The sequence below is a fragment of the Castor canadensis genome, chromosome 2 (genome assembly GCF_047511655.1).
Source record: "Castor canadensis chromosome 2, mCasCan1.hap1v2, whole genome shotgun sequence".
Lineage (NCBI taxonomy): Eukaryota > Metazoa > Chordata > Mammalia > Rodentia > Castoridae > Castor > Castor canadensis.
The window spans coordinates 123360196-123381231 of NC_133387.1; the positions used below are offsets into that span (position 1 = coordinate 123360196).

At 40.6% G+C, this 21036-nt stretch overlaps 1 protein-coding gene across 1 annotated transcript; it reads right to left on the reverse strand.

The window, feature by feature from the left end:
• Positions 1-224: 224 nt before the first annotated feature.
• On the reverse strand, positions 225-19810 carry LOC109703040 (uncharacterized). The gene is made up of 6 exons (XM_074065540.1): positions 18409-19810; positions 8567-8690; positions 8182-8307; positions 7811-7994; positions 7010-7102; positions 225-4724 (listed from the first exon to the last, which is right to left on the reverse strand). The coding sequence occupies exons 2-6, from the start codon at positions 8606-8608 to the stop codon at positions 2434-2436; spliced, it is 2736 nt and encodes a 911-aa protein (XP_073921641.1). The 5' UTR covers positions 8609-8690; positions 18409-19810; the 3' UTR covers positions 225-2433.
• Between the last annotated feature and the right edge of the window lie 1226 nt (positions 19811-21036).

Sequence of the window (21036 nt, forward strand, 5' to 3'; positions counted from 1 at the left end):
TGAATAGCTAAATGGCAAGAGTTAGGCATTCCCTCTCAGGAATTTCTATAAATGCAGATGGGTTAAACTGTCCAGTTAAAAGGCAGTGACTGGCAGAGTGGGTTTGAAATCCATGAGCTATATAAACTGCATTCAGAGAGACTCACTTTGACTACCAAGATACACAAATATAGAAAGACAGAAGAGTTGTTACTTTAAATCAATATATTTCAGTAATGAGAATATTATCAAGTAAGGTCAGCATATATTGATAGAAGTTGCAATTCACCAAGATACAATTTTATCATAATATCCCCAAATACATGAATACTCCTAAACTATAGGAAGCAAAACTAGATGTAAAAAAGACTTTAACACATCATATCCTAGATCTATGGTGAAACAGAGAACTTGACCAATACTATAAATCAATCACACCTAGCAGGCTATATAGAGCACTGAAATCAACCCCAGCAGAATATATATTCTTTTCAAGTGCTCATAGAATATTCTTCTGAACAGATCATGTATTAGGCAGCAAGTCTTAATACATGCAAAAAGACTGAAATCATATAGGATTTTTTTTTTGCAATAGTGGAATAAAACCAGAAATGAAAATTGGAAATTTATATATGATAACAACATGTGGCAAATAAATAATACACTCTTAAACAACCAGAGGGTGAAAAAAGTTCACAGATGAAAGAAGATACCTAAGGACAATGACAACCAAAACACAATGAATCAAAATTTACTCATACAGTGAAATCAAAAGCACTGCTCAGAGGCAAATTTATACCTCTCCACACCTGTAAGAAAAGCACAAAGATCTCCTCTCACCAAAAATGAAATCTAAACCCAAAGCTAGAAGAAGGAAATAATAAAGTTTATGGCAAAGATAAATCAAGTAGAAAAGAAAAAGAAAAATTAGAAACACCAAACATTGGTTCTTTGACAAAACCTAACAAACATGACAAAACTTTAGCTAGACTAGCAAAGAAGAAAAGTAGTGCAGTCAAGTAATAAAATTTGAAACTGAAGTTGGAACAATACTGTCAACATTGCAGAATAAAAAAGATTGAGTACTATTCAGCACTACATGACAGCACCACATAACTGAGTATTATTCAACCATAAGCAGGAATGGGCACTGATAGGAGCGAGAACGTGGACAAGCCTTGTGGATTATGATTCTACTTATAAGAAACAATCCATAGACACATAGTAGCTGTTACTAGGAGCTGATGGAGAGGAAAATGGGAAGTTAGCATTTCATGCAAACAGATTTTCTATTTGGGTGATGAAACAATCAGTGGTTCTTCTTTGGGGTATTGAAAAACTGCTCCCTGGCTGGTGGACATTTTGGAAATTCTAATGGTTCAAACCCATAAACATATCCCCTTGCTCTTTATTTCCAAAATATTCTGCCAGAGGCTGGGCACCAGTGACTTGTAGCTAATCACCTGGCTTATTAGTTGGGATGGGGTCTTGATAACTCTCTGCCCAATATAGCCTTGAACCACAATCCTCCACCCTCCACCTCCCAAATAGCTGGGATTATAGTCATAAGACACTGCTCCCTGTCCCCCACATTTCTTTCCTTCTCCCAAAATCTGACTTGGAGATGGAAGAGGACAACACAGGTTTCCCTTCTATATGAATTTTTGATGAACATGAACTTGACGAGTATCTCAGGAACACCTCCCATATTTGTAAAGTGAGTAAGCAACAGTGGCTTTGTGTGCACAGAACACACATAAAATGGCTGAGCAGTGTAGGGTTTATTTCTCATATGTAACAAATAGATGGTGCTGGGCCAGTGGTGGAAAGTCCTCTGTTCTCTACAGTTCTGTCTGAAATCACAATGACTGAAGACATGTAGTGCTCAACCCCAAGTCTGGTAGGACTGGAAGGTCACTGTTAAATTTAGGCCTGGAAGGAATGTTCATCACTTGTGTCTTTATCTCCACAGAGAGCTGTGAACTATTGGCCACAGAAAGAGGAAGCAGAGAAGAGCTTGCTGAATCCCAGAGAAAAGAAAACAGCTCTTGGAGGACACATAGCTAGCCTCTGCCACTCAAGACTGTCCCCTGTGAGAATTCTTTCATGTTTCCTGAAGTCTGATTTCTGAGAAAGCTCTTCCATCTTCAAAAGGATCCTCTCTTGTGAGTGGTCTGATGCTTACTGAGGTGTGGATTCTGGGTAAAGGTTTTTCCACAGATTGCACTGATAGGGCTTCTCCCCAGTGTGAGCCATATTATGCTAGTGAGTTTTAACTTTTAAGACAAAGGTTTTATACTACTTATTGGGCTTCTCCCCACTGTGAATTCTTTCACGCCTGGTGAGGCCTGACTTCCCCAAACAGGTTTTACCACACTGACTGCACTTGTAGGGGTTCCTCCCAGTCTATCTCACCTCATGCACAGTGAGTCTTGACTTCTTGCCAAAGGTTTTTCAACACTGATTACAATGATAGGGCTTCTCCCCCATGTGAACCCTCTTATGCCTAGTCAGTTTTAACTTTGAGACAAAGGTTCTATGACACTGAGTACACGTATAGGGGTTCTCCCCAATGTGAATTCTCTCATGCCTAGTGAGGCCTGACTTCCCCAAACAGGTTTTACCACACAGACTGCACTTGTATGGGTTCTCCCCAGTGTGACTCATCTCATGCACAGAGAGTCTTGACTTCTTTCCAAAGGTTTTTCCACACTGATTACACTGATAGGGCTTCTTCTGAGTGTGAATTCGGTCATGCACAGTGAGGCTTGATTTCTGGCAAAAGGTTTTTCCGCACTGATTACATTGATAGGGCTTTACCCCAGTGTGAATTCTGTCATGCACAGTGAGGTTTGATTTCTGGCAAAAGGTTTTTCCACACTGACTACACTGATAGGGCTTCTCTCCGGTGTGAATAATCTTATGCCTAGTGAGTTGTGACTTTGAGACAAAGGTTTTATGACACTGACTACACTTATATGGCTTCTCTCCAGTGTGAATCATCTCATGCTTAGTGAGGTTTGATTTCCGGCCAAAGGATTTTCCACATTGATTACATTGATGGGGCCTTTCCCCAGTGTGAATTATTTCATGTGCAATGAGGACTGACTTCAGGTGAAAGGACTTTCCACACTGACTACACTGATAGGGCTTCTCCCCAGTGTGAGTAATCTTATGCCTAGTGAGTTGCGACTTTGAGGCAAAGGTTTTATGACACTGACTACACTTATAGGGCTTCTCCCCAGTGTGAATTCTCTCATGCACAGTGAGGCTTGATTTCTGGCAAAAGTTTTTTCCACACTGATTACATTGATAGGGCCTTTCCCCAGTGTGAATTATCTCATGACCAATGAGCATTGACTTCAGGTGAAAGGACTTTCCACATTGAGTACATTGATAGGGCTTCTCCCCAGTGTGAATTCTCTCATGCACAGTGAGGCTTGATTTCTGGCGAAAGGTTTTTCCACACTGGTTACATTGATAGGGCCTTTCCCCAGTGTGAATTATCTCATGATCAATGAGGATTGACTTCAGGTGAAAGGACTTTCCACACTGATTACACTGATGGGGCTTATCATCAGTGTGAATCATCTCATGCACAGTGAGGTGTGATTTCTGGCCAAAGGCTTTTCCACACTGATTACATTGATAGGGCCTTTCCCCAGTGTGAATTATCTCATGTCCAGTGAGGATCGACTTTCGATTAAAGGATTTTCCACACTGATTACACTGATAGGGTTTCTCCCCAGTGTGAATTCTCTCATGCTGAGTGACATTTGATTTCCGGCCAAAGGTTTTTCCACACTCATTACATTGATAGGGCCTTTTCCCAGTGTGAATCATCTCATGTCTATCAAGGGTTGACTTGAGGTGAAAGGTTTTTCCACACTGACTACACTGGTAGCGCTTCTCCCCAGTGTGAATTATCTTATGCCTACTGAGGTTTGATTTCCGGCCAAAGGTTTTTCCACACTCATTACATTGATAGGGCCTTACTCCAGTGTGAATTCTGTCATGCACAGTGAGGCTTGATTTGTGGCAAAAGGTTTTTCCACACTGATTACATTGATAGGGCCTTTCCCTAGTGTGAATTATCTCATGTACATCGAGGATATACTTCAAGTGAAAGGATTTTCCACACTGAAAGGGCTTCTCCCCAGTGTGAATCATCTCATGCCTAATGAGTTTTGACCTTGAGACAAAGGTTTTATGACACTGACTACACTTATAGGGCTTCTCTCCAGTATGAATCTTCTCATGCGTGGTAAGGTATGACTTCCTGGCAAAGGTTTTACCACACTGACTGCACTTATAGGGCTTTTCCCCAGTGTGAAGTATCTCATGCTTGGTGAGATATGACTTCTTGTTAAAGGCTATTCCACACTGATTACACTGATAGGGCTTCTTCACAGTGTGAATTATCTGATGCTGGGTGAGGTGTGACTCCTTTACAAAGCATTTTCCAGACTGATTACACTGATAGGGTTTCTCACCAACATACATCCCATCAGGCTTACTAGGGCAATGCCTGTTCTCGCATACATTCAACTGCTTGGGCTTCACTCCTAAAGAGCCTGCATTCTTTACAATCAGATTTGAAATATGGCTGGAAGTCAAATGAACAGCATGTCTTAATATAACTCTCTCCATAGGTGGTGTGTTGTTCATAGTGATTCCAGTTTGCAACAAATGTCTGTCTTGACTTTCCTCACTGGTTTCAATTATGACATCTCCCTTCTGGACATCTGAAGTGAGAGAAAAAAGAAAGTAACCATCTACATGAAACACAACTAAGCATTTCTATGGAAACATGCATGTGCATACAAAGGAGGTTCTTCCCATCCTACTGGCATAAGATTTCATAAAAACCACAAAAGGTATTGGCTTGTATAGTTGTCTTCCTACAGACTTCAAATAATAAATGACAGTGATAGATTTTATATTGTTGAACTGTTTTTCCTTGCTTCTTTCATTTAATTTGCCTGAGGTAGTACTGGTTAAAATATTCACCTGCAGCCAAGGCATCATTTTCCATGGAATGTTTCTGCCCTGCCATTTCTTTCCCCCATTGTTTTGACAATGCTGGGGTTTCCTGCTGCTGTTCTTCTCATTATTCTACTCTTATGGGTACAAGAATGTTCAGGACCAGCAACTTGCATGATACAAGTGAAGTCTGACTGAATGCCACAAGAGCAGGAACATGACATTGGTACAGCATTTGTTTCTATATTTGTTTAGCTTTCATTCTCACATGGGGAATAACTATATGTATCTATGGAGTTTTTCAAAAATAAAATGTCTTCTTTCCCATTATAGATGAAAAGAGCTCCTACAAAGTTCTAATTTAACTAACACTATTTTTCAGAAATAGAAGTTTTTTCTTCCTCCCACCACCCATGACATCCACCTATGTAGCCCATCATCTTTATTCAGTGCTTTTCAGGCTCCTTCTAAGACCAAAAGTCCCAGTATCTCCCCCTTATTCCTGGTACAAACACCCATGTTGGATAACCAACTTCTCCTGAATGATGTCACCTTATGCACTGGACTGTCAGTTTCCTCTTACTTTCATAGAAAATGGAATCTTCTCAACATTTCTCCTCCTCTTTCTTGTTTATACTGATATCTACTACGAGAAGATGAAAATGATAACATCAAATTCCACTCCCAAACAGAGATGTGAGCTCCTCAACATGCAACCCTTAGTTCACTCAGGCTTGGGATCAAGATTGTCCTGGTTTTTCCACAAATGCAGATCCATATGCTGGATTCTCCATTTTCATGGTGTCTGACCTTATGGTTCACAAGGATAAGTCTGGACTTTTCTTATTTTCTTATTCACTCCCTATGTGAACTGCTTTGTAAGTTTAAGTAATAGCTCAGTTGACCAATTTCCAAATTTGTGGTTCCAAGAGTGATACAGACTCTCAAATACAGATCTTCATATTCACCTATTATGTGTAAAATTTTGAAAAGAGGAATTATATTTCAAGCTATGTCAAGATGAACACTTTATAATTCCACTACAAATGTACCCTAGTGGTACAATACTTGAAGAGCACCCTTGAGACCCTGGGTGCAATCCCCAGGAGAGCAAATTCAAACAAACAAACTCCACCTAAGACTGTCTTCTCTGACCAACCTTCTCAAGATTCCTTTTCTTATGCTGATGGAATATTGTTCATCGTTATAATTTAACTAAGATATATTACTTTCTTGCTTTTCTCTCAGCACACTATAAATTCAATGAAAGAGACATTATTTTCGTAATTTCTTACATCATTACAACTATAAAATTGCCAGTGCTTAAAACCAAGTTCAGTACAAGGTGATGAAGCATAAATAATTTATGAATAAATGTCAGACAATACTAGTCCATGAGACAGCAAGCATGGGGGCGGGCACCTGTAATCCAATCCCTAAGGAGGCAGAGCAGGAACATCCATACTACAAGGACAGCCATGTTCCGTATCAGGAGTCTGTCTCAAAAAAATTTTTAAACCAGGTGCCAGAGGCTCACATCTCTCATCCTGGATCCTGAGGAGGCTGAGATCAGAAATCCTGGTTAAAAGCCAGCCCCAGGCAAACAGATCACGGACCCTACCTCGAAAATAACCACAGTCAAATAGAATGGAGTTGTGGTTCAAGTGATAGAGTATCTGCTCTGCAAGGGCCTGCCTGCTTTGGAAGCTCAAAATCCTGAGTTCAATCCCAGTCCCACAAAAATTAATTTATTATTGAAAAGGAATTATTTGAAAAACCCATGAGAATGGAGGGTGAGTCAACTAAGAAGACTGAGAAAGTAAATACCAAAGAAAAATACCTAAGAATAGGGTTTAGATTTGGGATAAAGGTAAAAAATATGTGAGGGAGCCCTCCTTGGGGAATGTAATGCAGAGATTTGATGTGTGCAAGCACAGCATCTTTAGTTCTGCAATCTGGAAGATAACCTGGTGACATCAGTGCAATATGGCTGACATCTGCTGGACTTCCCTCTAATGCCCTCATCACTCAGGATGCACTAACTCACCTGGTGGGCTCTGGCTTGGGGGTTCTTTACCCATCCACTGCTCTGCTCCTTGCTCCAGCATGAAGATTAGCTCAGGTTTGGTGATGCATTGCCCTGTTCATACAAAACAAGGTAGATTTTGCCATACAATTAAGTCAGGTATTTTCCCCACTATCAATTTCTCCAATGATGGACATGTTCTGTACCTGGGTTACCAGCAAGGGAGCTGATAGTCACAGCAACCACTTTCAAACACTTGAAACAGGATGATTCTTACTCAGGAGCTACATTTAAATTTTTATTGAATTTCTTTTTTTTCTTTTATTGATGTGTTAGCATATTATAGCTGTACAGCAGGGGAGAGGTCACATGACATTTACAATAAAACCTCCCTCCCACCATTCTTAGAAGTTTCAATAGATCTATCTCATTTTCTTACATGAACACATACTATTTCCACCATATTCACCCTCTTTCACCCTTTTTTATGCCATACCAAAGCCCAGACATTTTACTTTTCCTTCATTCTTGAAAAAAAAATTTGTTTGTTTATGATGATTATATAGGGAGTTTCACCGTGACATTTCCTTATATACATATATGTGTTATACTGGTTTATCCCTTCCATTTTAAATCAGGTTCTTGCAGCAAGACAAACCCTAGCTTTGAAACTGTGCAATTAAGGGGGACATGTGAACTTTTTATGACAGAGGATGAGCAACTGAGTTCTTCATGGGCTGGAACTGTGCACTTAAATAGTTTTCATATATTTACTGAGAAGATAGCGCTTACTCCTGAGGGCTACAGGGCAGTTTCACTCACCCAAGGACACTAGGCTGCTGTAGGTCTCCAGCATCACCTCCCTGTACAGGGTCCTCTGAGCATTGTCCAGGTCCCGCCACTCTTCCCAGGTAAAGTCCACTGCCACGTCCTCAAATGACACTGAGTTCTGGAATGCCATATTTCTTCTCAGTTCACCAGTAGTTGGAATATCGAAGTTCTGCTTCTATATGTAGGAATGGGAGTGTGGGGGGATTTTTATATATATTTTGCAAAACATCCCACTTGTTTTGTACTCTGTATGGTAAAGGAAACTCACACAAATGTACCGCCATTGTAATAATTTATTAAGTACAAAATGGTATTAAAAATGTTGTAACAAAGTTTACCTCAAAAACCTAAAACATACTTACATCAAGGGAATAAAGTACAAGTAAAGACAGGTCTGGTGGTACATGGCTGTAAATCCAGCACTGAAGAGGATGAGACAGGAGTATTTTGAGTTTAAGGCCAACCTGGGCTACATAGCAAGTTCCACTCTATTTAAAAAAATAAAATAACATTTTGTTCTTTTAAGGAGTTTATGATCTGGAATGAAGAAACCATTAAATATGAATAAAAGCCCAAGGTCTGTTACAGTAATTGATTTATAGCTTTAACGTAAATGAAGCAAGGAAGGAGAACATACACTTCTATTTTGCATGATGAGTCTGCACTTCACTGAGAAGCCTAGGATTCTTTTCAAATGACTAATAAACTAAAAATATGCACACAGGCATCAAAATATTTTCTTCTTACCTCCAAAAGATTGCTGGCGTTCACTTCAGGCATCTCTGCCATTTACCAATCTACTGGTGTAAAACGAGAGGTCAGGTGAGAACAAGTAAGCAAACTGAGCAGATCTATATTCCATCAGTCAACCCTGGGAGGAGAATTGAAAAGGCCTAAGATTAAGAAACCAGAACTAGATGTCAGATCACAAGAAATAGTAAGGTTACAGAACATAGAGGTAACTTTCAAGGAGAAAAAAAGAAAAGAAGTACAGGAACAGAATTTGGTAAGGATCTGTTGAGCAAAGATAAAAAGATATTTTACTTCCAGATGATCTGCACGATTGATGCTACTTAAACACTGGCATCATAATGTGTAATTTGGAAAATGGAAGAATAGGACAGCAGGCCTGGTGCTACTGGGTCATGCTTGTAACCCTAGTTATTCTGTAGGCAGAGACCAGCAGGATCCAGGTTCTAAGGCACCCCAGGCAAATAGTTCATGAGACACTCTCTCAAATATACCCAACAGACACACACATAAGAAAAGGAGAATAACAACAACAACAACAAAAGAAAATACTCAATGTAAAAAAAAAAAAAAAGGGTTGGCTGAGTACTAAAATGTTAGAGTGCCCACCTAGGAAGCAGTAGGTCCTGAGCTCAAACCCCAGCATTGCCAAAACAAAACAAAAACAAATCCAACTAAGTGATACACACTTGAACATATTACATTTGAAATGTCTGATACCACATTTATGGGATGGCCAACTACCAATTGCATACATGATTCCAGTTCAGAAGAGAGATGTAAACTGAAGATAAAATAATTTGCTAAGTAACAAAATTTTAGTGCTGCCTAAAGTTATCACAGTGAATGAAATGGATGGCCTTCAGAGAAGGAAGAAACAAGAAAAAGAACATAAAGAAAGTAATATCCTGATAGAGGACAAGAAATAGACTATAAAGACCAAGAAATAATTCTCTGACTTTTCCAAAAATAAAGAAAATATCAATGTTAAGACTTATGAGGCTTTCATGGTAGTACATGCCTGTAATACCAAGACTCAGGGGGCTGAGGCAGGAGGATCATGAGTTCAAGGGCAGCCTGAGCTACATAGTGAGACCATGTTTCAGAAACAAAAAAGGAAAAAGAAGTTCCACTAACATAGTTAAGTATATTCATATTCTAGGGAGACAAATTTTTTCAGTGGTTCACATAGACATCGACAAGCTTTCTTTTAAACTTCGACCACGGACAATGCATTATGGTATACATCTATAATCCAAGCACCGAGGAGGTAAAGGCTGGTGGATCATGAGTTTGAGGACAGTCTGAGCTACACAGGGCACACAGGACCAGTATGAGGTAAAGAGGGCTCTTGCCTCAAAAATATATAAATAAATGAAAATACAAGTACCAACCTAATATCTGTTCAGCTTTAGTTAGGATATGGAATGCCATACAGGACCCAGTCCATGGTGCAACAGGCAGGTGGTAGAATCTTTAAGATGTCATGGATATTGTGCCCTGAAATGGATATTAAGATGTAGCCAATTCTTGTCTCTCTTTCCCTTCCTGGCTATGAGTTAAGCAACTTCCTTTGCCATGAGCTTCTGCCATGATGTACTTGGGCCCTTGCACAGGCCCAAAGGCAAGGGAGCCACATGATGATGCATTGAAAACTCCAAAGCCAACAGACAATGTAAATCTTTCCTCATTTTAAGTTGATTATCTCAGGTAATTTGTAATAGAGATAGAAAGCTGATAAACACAGGAAACTCACTCCATCCAAAAAATCAAACACAGAGCTGAAGGAACTGAAAATACAACAACTCTTTCTGTATTCAAAAGGGAGTAGAGGAGACAGAGTTCACTGCAGTCTGTGTCTTTCCATTATAGCAGCCTTAATAGAACAACACAGCATGCCCTCCCCCATACATTACCATATTACTAAATGTATTACTTCCAACAGTTCCTTTCATTTGCCATGACATGTTAGGGTATAAACAAAGTATTTCTAGGTATATTAAAAAGCAAAATACATAATTTGAAGTGGAAGAGGATGCATCAGAACCAGACATGGCATTATCACAAAGCAAACTTGTGTTAAAACTCTGATTAAGGCACTAAGGAAGCTAATTGATAAACTATAGACAGCATGCAAGGACAGGTGGGCAAAACAAACTTCAACTGTGTATTGGGTACAAGAAGTTCATTTAAATATAAACACAAATGCCTGATTCACTCCTGTAATCCTACCATCAGAGGCAGAGATCAGGAGGATGAAGGTACTAGGCAAGTAGTTCTGAGACCTTATCTTGAAAATATATAACACAAAACAGAGCTGGCAGAGTGGCTCAAGTGGTAGAGCACCTACCTAAGAAGCATGAGGCCCTGTGTTCAAACCACAATACCACCAAAATAAATAAATAAATAAATTAAAATGCATATGAATTAAAAGTAAATGGATGGGGACGGGGTGAATGTGAACACAGTACATTACATGCACATATGTGTATGGAAATGTCACAATGAAACACCTTTGTGAAATTAATACACACTAACTAAATGTTAATTAAAAAATAAATGCAGAAAATATATCATGCTAACACTAATCAAAGGAAATCAGGGGCTAGCAATGTAGCCGAGTTGTACAGCAGGAGCCTGGAAAGTGACTGGGAAAAGGGGCACTAGGTAACAACACAGTGACCAGTTCTGCAACATGTAACAATTCTTAACATGTTTGCATCTATCAACAGATTCTGAAACTCTGTGAGAGCAACATTATTAGAGGTGCCAGAGAAAGATGAATCTACAAGCACAACTGGAGATGTCAACAGTCCACTCTAAAAAAACACAGATCCACACAGTGCAACTCAACAACAGTTGAGTTCAAGTGCATGTAATTGGCACCAATAGATAACTGCTTCCAGCAACAGACTGCACATTCTTCCCATGCACACAGGGACAACCACCAACACAGGCCACCCTCTCAGCCTGAAAATACACCTGTACAGATTTAAATGACTAGAAAGCACACAATGTCTGCTTTCAGACCAGAGTGGTACAAATACCCAAAAGAAAACTGAAAACTCCAAATATATAGAAATTAAACAACATACGTACAGATAGTAAAAAAATAACTCACAAGAGAAATTTTTAATTTCGAACTAAATGAAAATGAAAGCACATTTTATGAAAATCTGTAGGATGTAGCAAAACAGTGCTTAGAAGACAATTGATGGCAGCAATGTGTATAATAGACAAAAACAAGGATTCAGAATCAATAATCCAAGTTCCTACCTTAGGAAACTATGCTGAGAAAGTAAAAATTAAAACCAGCAAAAGGAGAAAAACAAAAAGAACCACAACTGGAATCAGTGATATTGAAACAGAAACTCAATAAAGAAAGCCAGCAATGAAAAACAAGTGTTCCTTAGAAACCTCAATTAAAAAAATAAAGGCCAGGCATCTGTGGCTCACTCCTGTAATCCTAGCTACTCACTCCTGTAATCCTAGCTATTCAGGAGGCAGAGAATAGAAGGATCACAGTTCAAAGCCAGCCCAGACAAATAGTTCCCAAGACCCTCTTTTGAAAAACCCTTCACAAAAATAGGGCTGGTGGAGTGGCTCAATGTGAAGGTCCTGAGTTCAAGTCCTTGTACTGCAAAATAAATAAAGGAAGAAAGAACATTAAACAATTTGGGTTATAATAAATATATACATTGAAGTGTCACAAGGATACTCCCTGTGTACATACCTAAAACAAAAATGACTTTTTTTTTCCACTTACAAAATAGAGAACTAGAGGGGAGAACAGGTTCTGCCTGGGGGTGTTGGTACCAGTGGGAGAGGGAGGAGATGTGAAAGGGCATGGGAGGATGAATATAGTCCAAATTCTGTGTACATATGTATGTAAATGGAAAAATGAGACGTGTTGAAGCTGTTCTGGGAATGGGGAGAGAAGGGTTAAAGGAGAGTGGTGGAGGCTGGTGAATTCAAGTATGATATATTTGAATATTGTAAGAACTTTTATAAATGCCACAATGTACCCCCACCCAGAACAAGTAAAAAAAGAAGAAAAACATACTACCTGATAACAGAAAAACCATCAATAAAATTATTCCCAGTTAATGTGCCTAATGTCCAGCAACTCAGGAGAGAGATGGATAGGACCACAGTTTGAGAGGCTGGGGTGTGGTGGCATGATCTCAGCTACTTGTAAGGCTATTGGTAGGAGGATTGCAGTCTCAGGCCAGCCCAGCAGAAACCACGAGACCCTATGTGAAAAATACTAGAGCAAAAATGGCTTTGAGGCATGGTTCAAATGGAGAGAACCAGCTGAGCATAAAGGAGACTCTGAGTTCAAACACAAGTACCATCAAAAAAAAAAAAATCAATAAAATCCTTAACCATATAGTCAGGTTGTGAGAAAATAAAAGAGAAAGGGCACAAAGTACTAATAACAGAAATGAAAAAGGGATGTCACTATATATTCCATGAACAGTAAAAGAATAACATGGGAATATTGTGAACAACTCTATGTCCATACATTCAATAGGCTATATAAAATGGAACAATTTCATAAAAGACACAATTTATCCAAATTCACAGGTTAAAAACACACAATGTGAACACATTTCTATTAAAGGAATTGAAGGCAAGGAGTTGGCTCAAGGAGTAGAACAGCTTCCTGGCAAGAACAAGGCCATGAGATCAAACCATAGCATCACCACACAAAAAAAGAAGGAATTCAAAAAACAATGAACAGCTTTTCAAAAACAGAAAGTACAAGAACCAGAGGAGTTCACAGGTAAATTCAACTACACATTACAGAACAACTTCTCTCAATTCCCTACAATCTCTTCTAGAGAACAGAAGCATAATCAGCACTTCTTAATTTATTTCCTAATGGCAGCATTGCCCTAACCCTGAAACCAAACAAGACAGGTGGGGTGACTCAAGTGGTACAGCATCTGCCTGGCAAGCATGAGGTTTGACTTCTAGCCCAACTGCTCCTAGAAAAAAAACAATATCCAGAAAGCCTCAGTATTTGCAGATCAAATACTATACTTTGAAATAAACTGTGAGTCAAATAAGTATTCATAAAGAAAATGACAATGTATTTGTGACAAATACACACATTGCTACCAATGGGTTTCTGGACCACAAGTCCTCTCCAATTCTTCCCTTTGGTGGAAACACGAGCCTTGAACCTTGCCAGCCTCAGTGGCTTAGTTAGCTAATGGAACATGGCAAACTTGACATTCGGGAACTTCAAAGGTAAGGCTGCAAGAAGTCATGCAACTTCACTTGTGTCTCTTGGAACACTAATTTTGTGGGAAGCCAGTCACCAACTACCCTCTGACCTCCTTGGTGCAGAACCACATGTAAGCAGGTGTGCTGTGGGCAATCCCAATAAGCCCCAAAACTACCAGTGCCAGACAACAGTGAGTCTCCTGGAACACCAGCACCCATTGGGTTTCTCGATGATCCTCCCTACTTCTTACTTTACTTCATCTGTGCCTGAGATGAGCCAGACACAAGAGTCTTCCAAAATCATGAAGTGAAGACACAGTCACCAGAATTTCAGCTGATTATTATTATTACTTTTGGTGGCACTAGGGTTTGAAGTCAGGGCCCCATGCTTGGTAGGCAGACATTCATACTATCACCTTGAGCAACTCCACCAGGGCTTTTTTGCTAATTGATTATTTCCAAAGTAGGATCTCAGGATCTATTTGCCAGGGATTGGTTTTCAAGCTTGATCCTCCTGATCTCTGCCTCCTGAGTAGACAGAATTACAGGCATTTTGCATGTTCATCTGGCTGAGCAGAGCTTTTACACAGATGGGAAAATTAAAATCTGCAAAGTAGGAGTATTATGGGAATAAAAAGCTACAATGTGCAGCAATGCTGGGAAACCAAGCAGAGGTGTGGCCTGCAGGACTCCTAATGCAGACTGGAAGTGAGTCAGGACTCTTTGGTGAGGATAAATGTGTCACTGAAACCTCGAGAGAAAGTTTTGTGGATCACAGACTGGAGAATATTCAGCAAAATTACTACCTCTCACAGCATGGAACCACAGAGGGAGGCTCACCATCTCAGGGTTTGCCTAAGGAGACTTCTGGGAAGAAGGTGGAAAGGACTACCAGGCCTCCTCTATCTGCCTCTGAGAAAAGTGAGAGGGAGAGATGAATTGAAGACCATTCAACTTTCAAAGTTTGCCTTAGAGAAGGGGAGGCCAGAGAACAAGGACCTGTTACAAACAGTGTGTGTGGGCAGGGGGGAGAGAAGGAATAGCTCCTGTCTAAAAGATTTTGGTACACAGGAAGCATGCCCCTTAAAAAAAGTGATTCCACCCTGTCATTGCCTGTGTCCAAGGACAAGAGAGTCAGAAAAAAAATGAACAGCAGGGACAACTTGGGGTGTAGCTCAGCAGTACAGTGTATGCTTAGCATTCATGAGGCACTGAGATCAATACACACAAACACACATACACACACACACGAAAGGAAAAGGGAGACATTGGATAATGTAAACAAGCCACAGGTGGAGAAAGATCATCAACGGCAAACCGAGGCATTTCTTAAGAAAACATAACATCCACTCAGAGAACAAGAGCCCAGAGAGCAGAGTGAAGAGGGATGAGTTCTTTCCTAAGGACTAGGACTAGGCTGTAATCAAGAAACAGGCACAGATGCTTGATGGGAATAAACACTCAGATAAATGCAGCAGGGTACCTCCCACAGACCCAAGCCCTCCATGTTCATGCCACTCTCCTCACTGTGTGCTGGGTGTGTGTGGACACGGAGATAACAGGCCACCATGATGTAGGAATCTATGGCATACAAGATTAATGTGAAGACCTGCAGGGGAAATAAGATCCAAACCTCCCTGGTCCCCAAAAGGGCCCTTTCACAGTTAACACTGCAGTACTAATGGGCCCCACATCCTGCAAAATCAGGTGATAACCAACCACTTCTGAAAGCATGTGTGGTGCAGCCCTCCTGTCACCTTTAGTAACCCTTTAGATGTTTTTTCCTACTTAAAGCATCATTAATATTACTTGGATGTAATGCATATAATTTTAACATAGTGAATTATTGGAAGGAACACGCAAATCAGAAATCGGTTATATAACATTGCCATACACGCCCAATAGCAGAAAGACCCAGGTTTTTTCCACCAGCCTGGTTCAATCCACATAAAACCAGAGACCCCAGGCAACTGTACTCTTGAGCTGCATGGCTATATCCCTGATCTCCTCTTGATGAGCTTTCTTTCACTTTCCACTTTCAATAATCTTTGCCACACACTCCTTGTTTCTCAGATCAATTCTTTGATCTCGATGCCAGACAAGAGACTGATGTAATTGTTAGGCCCCAGATAATAACCAGAACCTGATTTAATTGACCTGCCTACCTGTGTCAAAACAGGAAGGAAAAGATCTCTGGAGAACTGAGAGAGGCCAAGTACATTTTAAACGTTGGCAAAATGTGAGTCATTTTTGGTCAGTTCGCAAACATCATGCCCCTATTGACCTTCCAGCTGGCATAAGAGACATGTTGTAGCTGACCACACTGCCCTGAAGCAGACCAGAGACACAGTGAAACACCAGGACACACACACAGCACAAGCCATACTTGTGTGTCTACTTCCCTGACCCTCAAAATTGTCACAGGTAAAGAGAAGTTCTATTTAAACCAGTAAGTTTTCAGGATGGAAAACCTTAAGCATCACTAAAGACCAAAGCAAGTACCTTAGATTGAAACATGGACTTTGGAGGCTTAGATTTAGCTTTAGGCTCCAAATACCAGAATGGTAAAGCACATTTCACAATTACATTCTGCCTCAAAATATAACTGTGAATTTAAAATGTTCAGCTAATGAACATTTTATCCTTAACCAACTAAAAGCTACAGTTACAGCCGATAAACATAGTCAAAAATGATGCAAACGCCCATTTTTTGTTATTCATTCTTAAATAGTCAGCTAAAATATCAGTGAAATTAAATGCAGTCTTTAAAGGAGTTTGTAAACATGACAGATCCTTTTGAATTACATACAACTGTGTATTAACAAAAAGTATAAATATAGCCACTGAGAAACATACAAAAACAAGTTAGACATTATGAAAATTTGTGTTTCCTTTTTTTTCTTTGCATATTTTTTCATTGACGTTTTCTCAAATGTATCAGCCTAACTCCTGAATGCTTTCTTCTAGGGGACTCCTGAAGATGTCATCACGTGTTCTGTTCAGAGGCACTGAACTGTGCAAACACACTTTTTGGGTTATGCTAAGAATGATTATCTCTAGTAACCATGTTTATTCATGAGCATGATCAGATCCTGTCCTTCCACACACTATACAAATAGTAGGACAAAAGAAAAGAATGTACAAAAGTTGCATAAGTTGACACCAGATGAGATTAGACCTGACACAGAGGTAGGAGTTCAGGAAAAATCCCATTTTTGATGGTTTGATCACTGGCAGAATGGCTGCAATGCTGTATGTAAGGAAGTATAAACCACTGACAGCTAGATCAATCCAGAACCACAGAGTGAGTGGAACAGGGCCAATGATGGAGCACTTGGTAGAGTTATGTTAAGGAGCAGAAAAAGCAGAATTCAGGGCAACAGAGAAGACATCATGAGAAAGGCTGTGACAGGGACTACAAAGAAGAATGTCAAGCACATCACCAGAAGTACCTTCAAATATGATAAATGGTGATGGATGTGGACTACACTTAAAATATTAATGGGCTTCTGAGTAGCTGAACTAAGACAATGCTGAGTGGGTTAAAGGACAAATAAGCAATGAGAAGATCTGCTGGGAAATTAAACTTTAAATCATGTGCACATGTACATGTGGACAGAAAGACAGGTACAGAGTCACTGAACATGTGGTCCACTCAATCATCAAATATTCCAGGTTTATCAATAATCAAATATAGCCTTCCAAAATTTGCCTGGGTGCACACTATTTTAGCAACTCCAGAAAAATTTATTAAGGGAGTATTTCATTAGCACCATATGACCATTTCCACTGCAGAACATCAGAAGTGCTATTTCCAGGTTGATCACGAAAAACACTACACCATCTATGAAAGCAGGTAATGTTTTGGCCTATGGTGAAGTTTTTATGTCCCATGAGAAGTTAGCATGCTCTCTTCTTAGGTAGCATTCAAATCATGTATCAAATGTGTCTTCCCCTTGTCAGGGCATCAGAAAGATCAGAGATTTGCCAGGCATGGTGGCACACACTTGTAACCCTAGATACTCTGGAGTCACATATTGGAAGACTGTGGTTCAAGGCAAGCAGGACAAAAATGTTAGCAAGGCCTTATCTCAAAAACCAAGCTAGTGTGGTTGGGCACACTATAATCCCAGCAACAAAGGAGGTGAACATAGGGGATTATGGTGCCCCAGGCAAAAACACAAAACTTCCTGAAAAATAACTAAAGGAAAAAGGACTGAAGGCATAGTTCAGGTAGAAGAGTCTAATAAGTACAAGGTGTTCAAACCTCAATACTGTACTCCCCACCAAAAAAAGTCCAGAGACAAATTTGTAACCAGCACAGATGTTTTTAGCATCTCAACACTTGCCTATGACTGGATAAAGTGACTGAAGTGGTAGACTGTCTGCCTAGCAAGTGGTAGAGCATTCATCCCTGAGTTCAAATCCCAGTAGTGACAAAGAAAAAAACTGTAAAGAACCTGCCTATGCCTACACACCAACTCTATCTTATTTATGTGCATTATGCTGAAGCTGTTTTACTCATTTCTACAATTCCACTTATATTTATAGATTTCATAAAGCTCATAAAATATAATGTAAAGCAAAGTGAAGAATAAACAACTCACCAGAAATTGGTTTACTTTGTATTTCTCTTAGAAGAACATTCTGGAGGTGTAGCTGAGAGAACAGCAGACTCATGAGTCAACAGGCAATGTTTGGTCCAGATTCTCCTGCTCAAAACTCTACATGTTAGCTGGAAATAAAGACAAAAACAAAACAACAACAACAACAAAAAACCCCACCTTTCTGTAGGAGACAAGTCCCTTGTACAAGTACAGGCAACAAAAGTCCCCAGTGAAAACATGCCTGTTACTGTAAACAAAAGGGAACCATGTATGTTAAACTGGATCCCCTCCATTTTGAAGGTATTTACTGCAAGCACAGAATCTTGAGTTAAAACTCCAACCCACTTAAAAAAATTACTTTAAAAAAACATTATGTCTTTGCTAAAAATGCACCTGGGGCCCCCAGCACAACAATGAAAAATAAAAAAAAATTTAAAAAGAGCATACTAGTCAACAAAAAAATGCACCTGGGGGCTGGATGTGGTGGCACATGTCTTCAATCCTAGCTACACAAGGTGAGGTAGGAGAAAGATCCTGGTTTTCCCCAGACAAAAGCAAGCCCTATTAGAGGGCTGGGGCTTGGCTCAAGTGCTAAAGCTGCTTCCTCAAGGCCCTGAGTTCAAATTCCACCACCGCTAAACAAAACAAACAAAAGCTTGTGGTAAAAAGACCCAATCTGAAAAATTAACCAAAACGAGTTGGGGGTAAAGCTCAAGGGTGCAGTGCTTGACAGCCCCCCGCGTCCAAACCCCAGTACTGCCAAAAAAGGAAAAAAAAAAAGTCACTTGGGCTACAGGAGGAACTAAGTACTGCCCACGGGGCACCAGAAGCCATTCCCGCTGTAATTCCTCCTCTTTTCATGGAGACATGCATGCTGCAGCAGAGCATTTTTGCTTATGTTCGAGCATAACAAATGTACATGGAACTTGTACATTTCCATGAGGTCATGGAACAGTGACCCCATGACAGTTCCAAGGAGGTGCCTCCATTTACCTGCAAGACAACGATCTGCGCTGTGCCACTGACGCGCCCTGGCCACAAGGACGCCACTAGATGTGACACGACCAAGTGAGCAAAGGATTTGATCCAAGGTGCGCTTTCCTGGCCGCAGTCATTCTGCAGACAGCCGAACAGTCACACACAAGGCCACTGCGACTTTCCCTCCCAGCCCGGCTCGGCTCCGCCCGCCATCTGTGTCACAGGCATGCGGGACAACCACCTGCGGATCTGGCAACACCTCCTCAGGGTCGCAGGTCCTGCACCCCAGAGTTCTGTGGCCGCTTTCTCTGTCACCGTCCCAGGGACCTTCAGGTAGTCCGTGGAGGAATTCAAAGTCCGCGGTAAAGCGTCTGCAGGGAAGCAGTTCTAGGAACTTCCGGGCGGAAATTGGCGGGGGCGAGGCAGCGCCTGCGCAGAAGAAACCCGGAAGAGCTGCACTCTTGCTGATACTGGTGACAGGACTGGGTGAGACTACATTTCCCACAAGCCTCTGCGCAGGTCTCATGTGACAAGGGAAACTTCATTTCCCAGTGGTTTTACTGAAAGAGACCAGGATGAGATGGTTGAGGACTAGTCCTTACCTACGTGATAGCCATGTGGAATCCTGCTTCTTTATTAAATTCTGCTGTCATTAGTCCAGCATATTCTGTAATAATTAGTTTAAAACTCTCATCTTAAATGCATTGCACCAGGCCGGTGGCTCAACCCTGTAATCCTACCTACTCCAGAGAGTGACGTAAGGATCAAGGTTGTAGGCCAACGCTGGCAAAAAGTTCTAGAGACCCCACTGAAGTGGTCTCTTGTGCCCCAGCTCAACCCTGTGCTGTCCCTGGGTGACCCGGGGTTACAGGGATGGGATTTCAGTCCAGAAAATTCCATGGTGTACAACATGAGGTAACAACCTCAAAGAGCTCTACTAGGACAGGCAATGGCATCTTGAAGATTGAGGAAAAATGCGTGCCCCACCAATGTAGGCCTTGGATCCCAGAGATTAAATTACTTTCTCCAAGCAATCTTAAAATAAGGGAGAGAAAGGTGAGGTGCTGGGGCAGAGCCTTCCCTCTGGGAAAGGAAAATTTTAAGTAGCAAGGAAATTCATGAGGACATCTCAGGGCCTATAATGCTACAACCAGAGTGGTGCCAATGTCATTGGTATCTAATAATTATGAAAGTCAGAGGGAAAACTAGCAACACTTGTGAGGATGCCAATATTTTGCTGGAACTTTCATTGTTCACCTAATGATACCAAGGCAAGCTAAGATAGGGAGAGAATGGGTCTCATCTGATTTAATATTACATTTCAGGTTGAACATTTTTCTCCCTATCTCTGAATCTTCTGTTTCATTGCAAATATGTGCAGATTATTAATGCTTTAGATCAAACCAGCACCCTAGCCAGGGAACACCCAGAGCCATCCCCACTCAATAATTTTTGGTGATCAAGCATCACCCAGGTTTTCATCTCCCATAGATTTGCACAGGTTTTAAAAGCACCTGGAAACAGGAAGAGCTCTCTGTGCTCTGCCTCATACCTGGCCCACCATGGCCTCTAGTAACTTATTCCCTATCCTTTCATAAACCTTTATTATCATCCTCACTATGTATAGATATTCTGCCTGGATGCATCCAT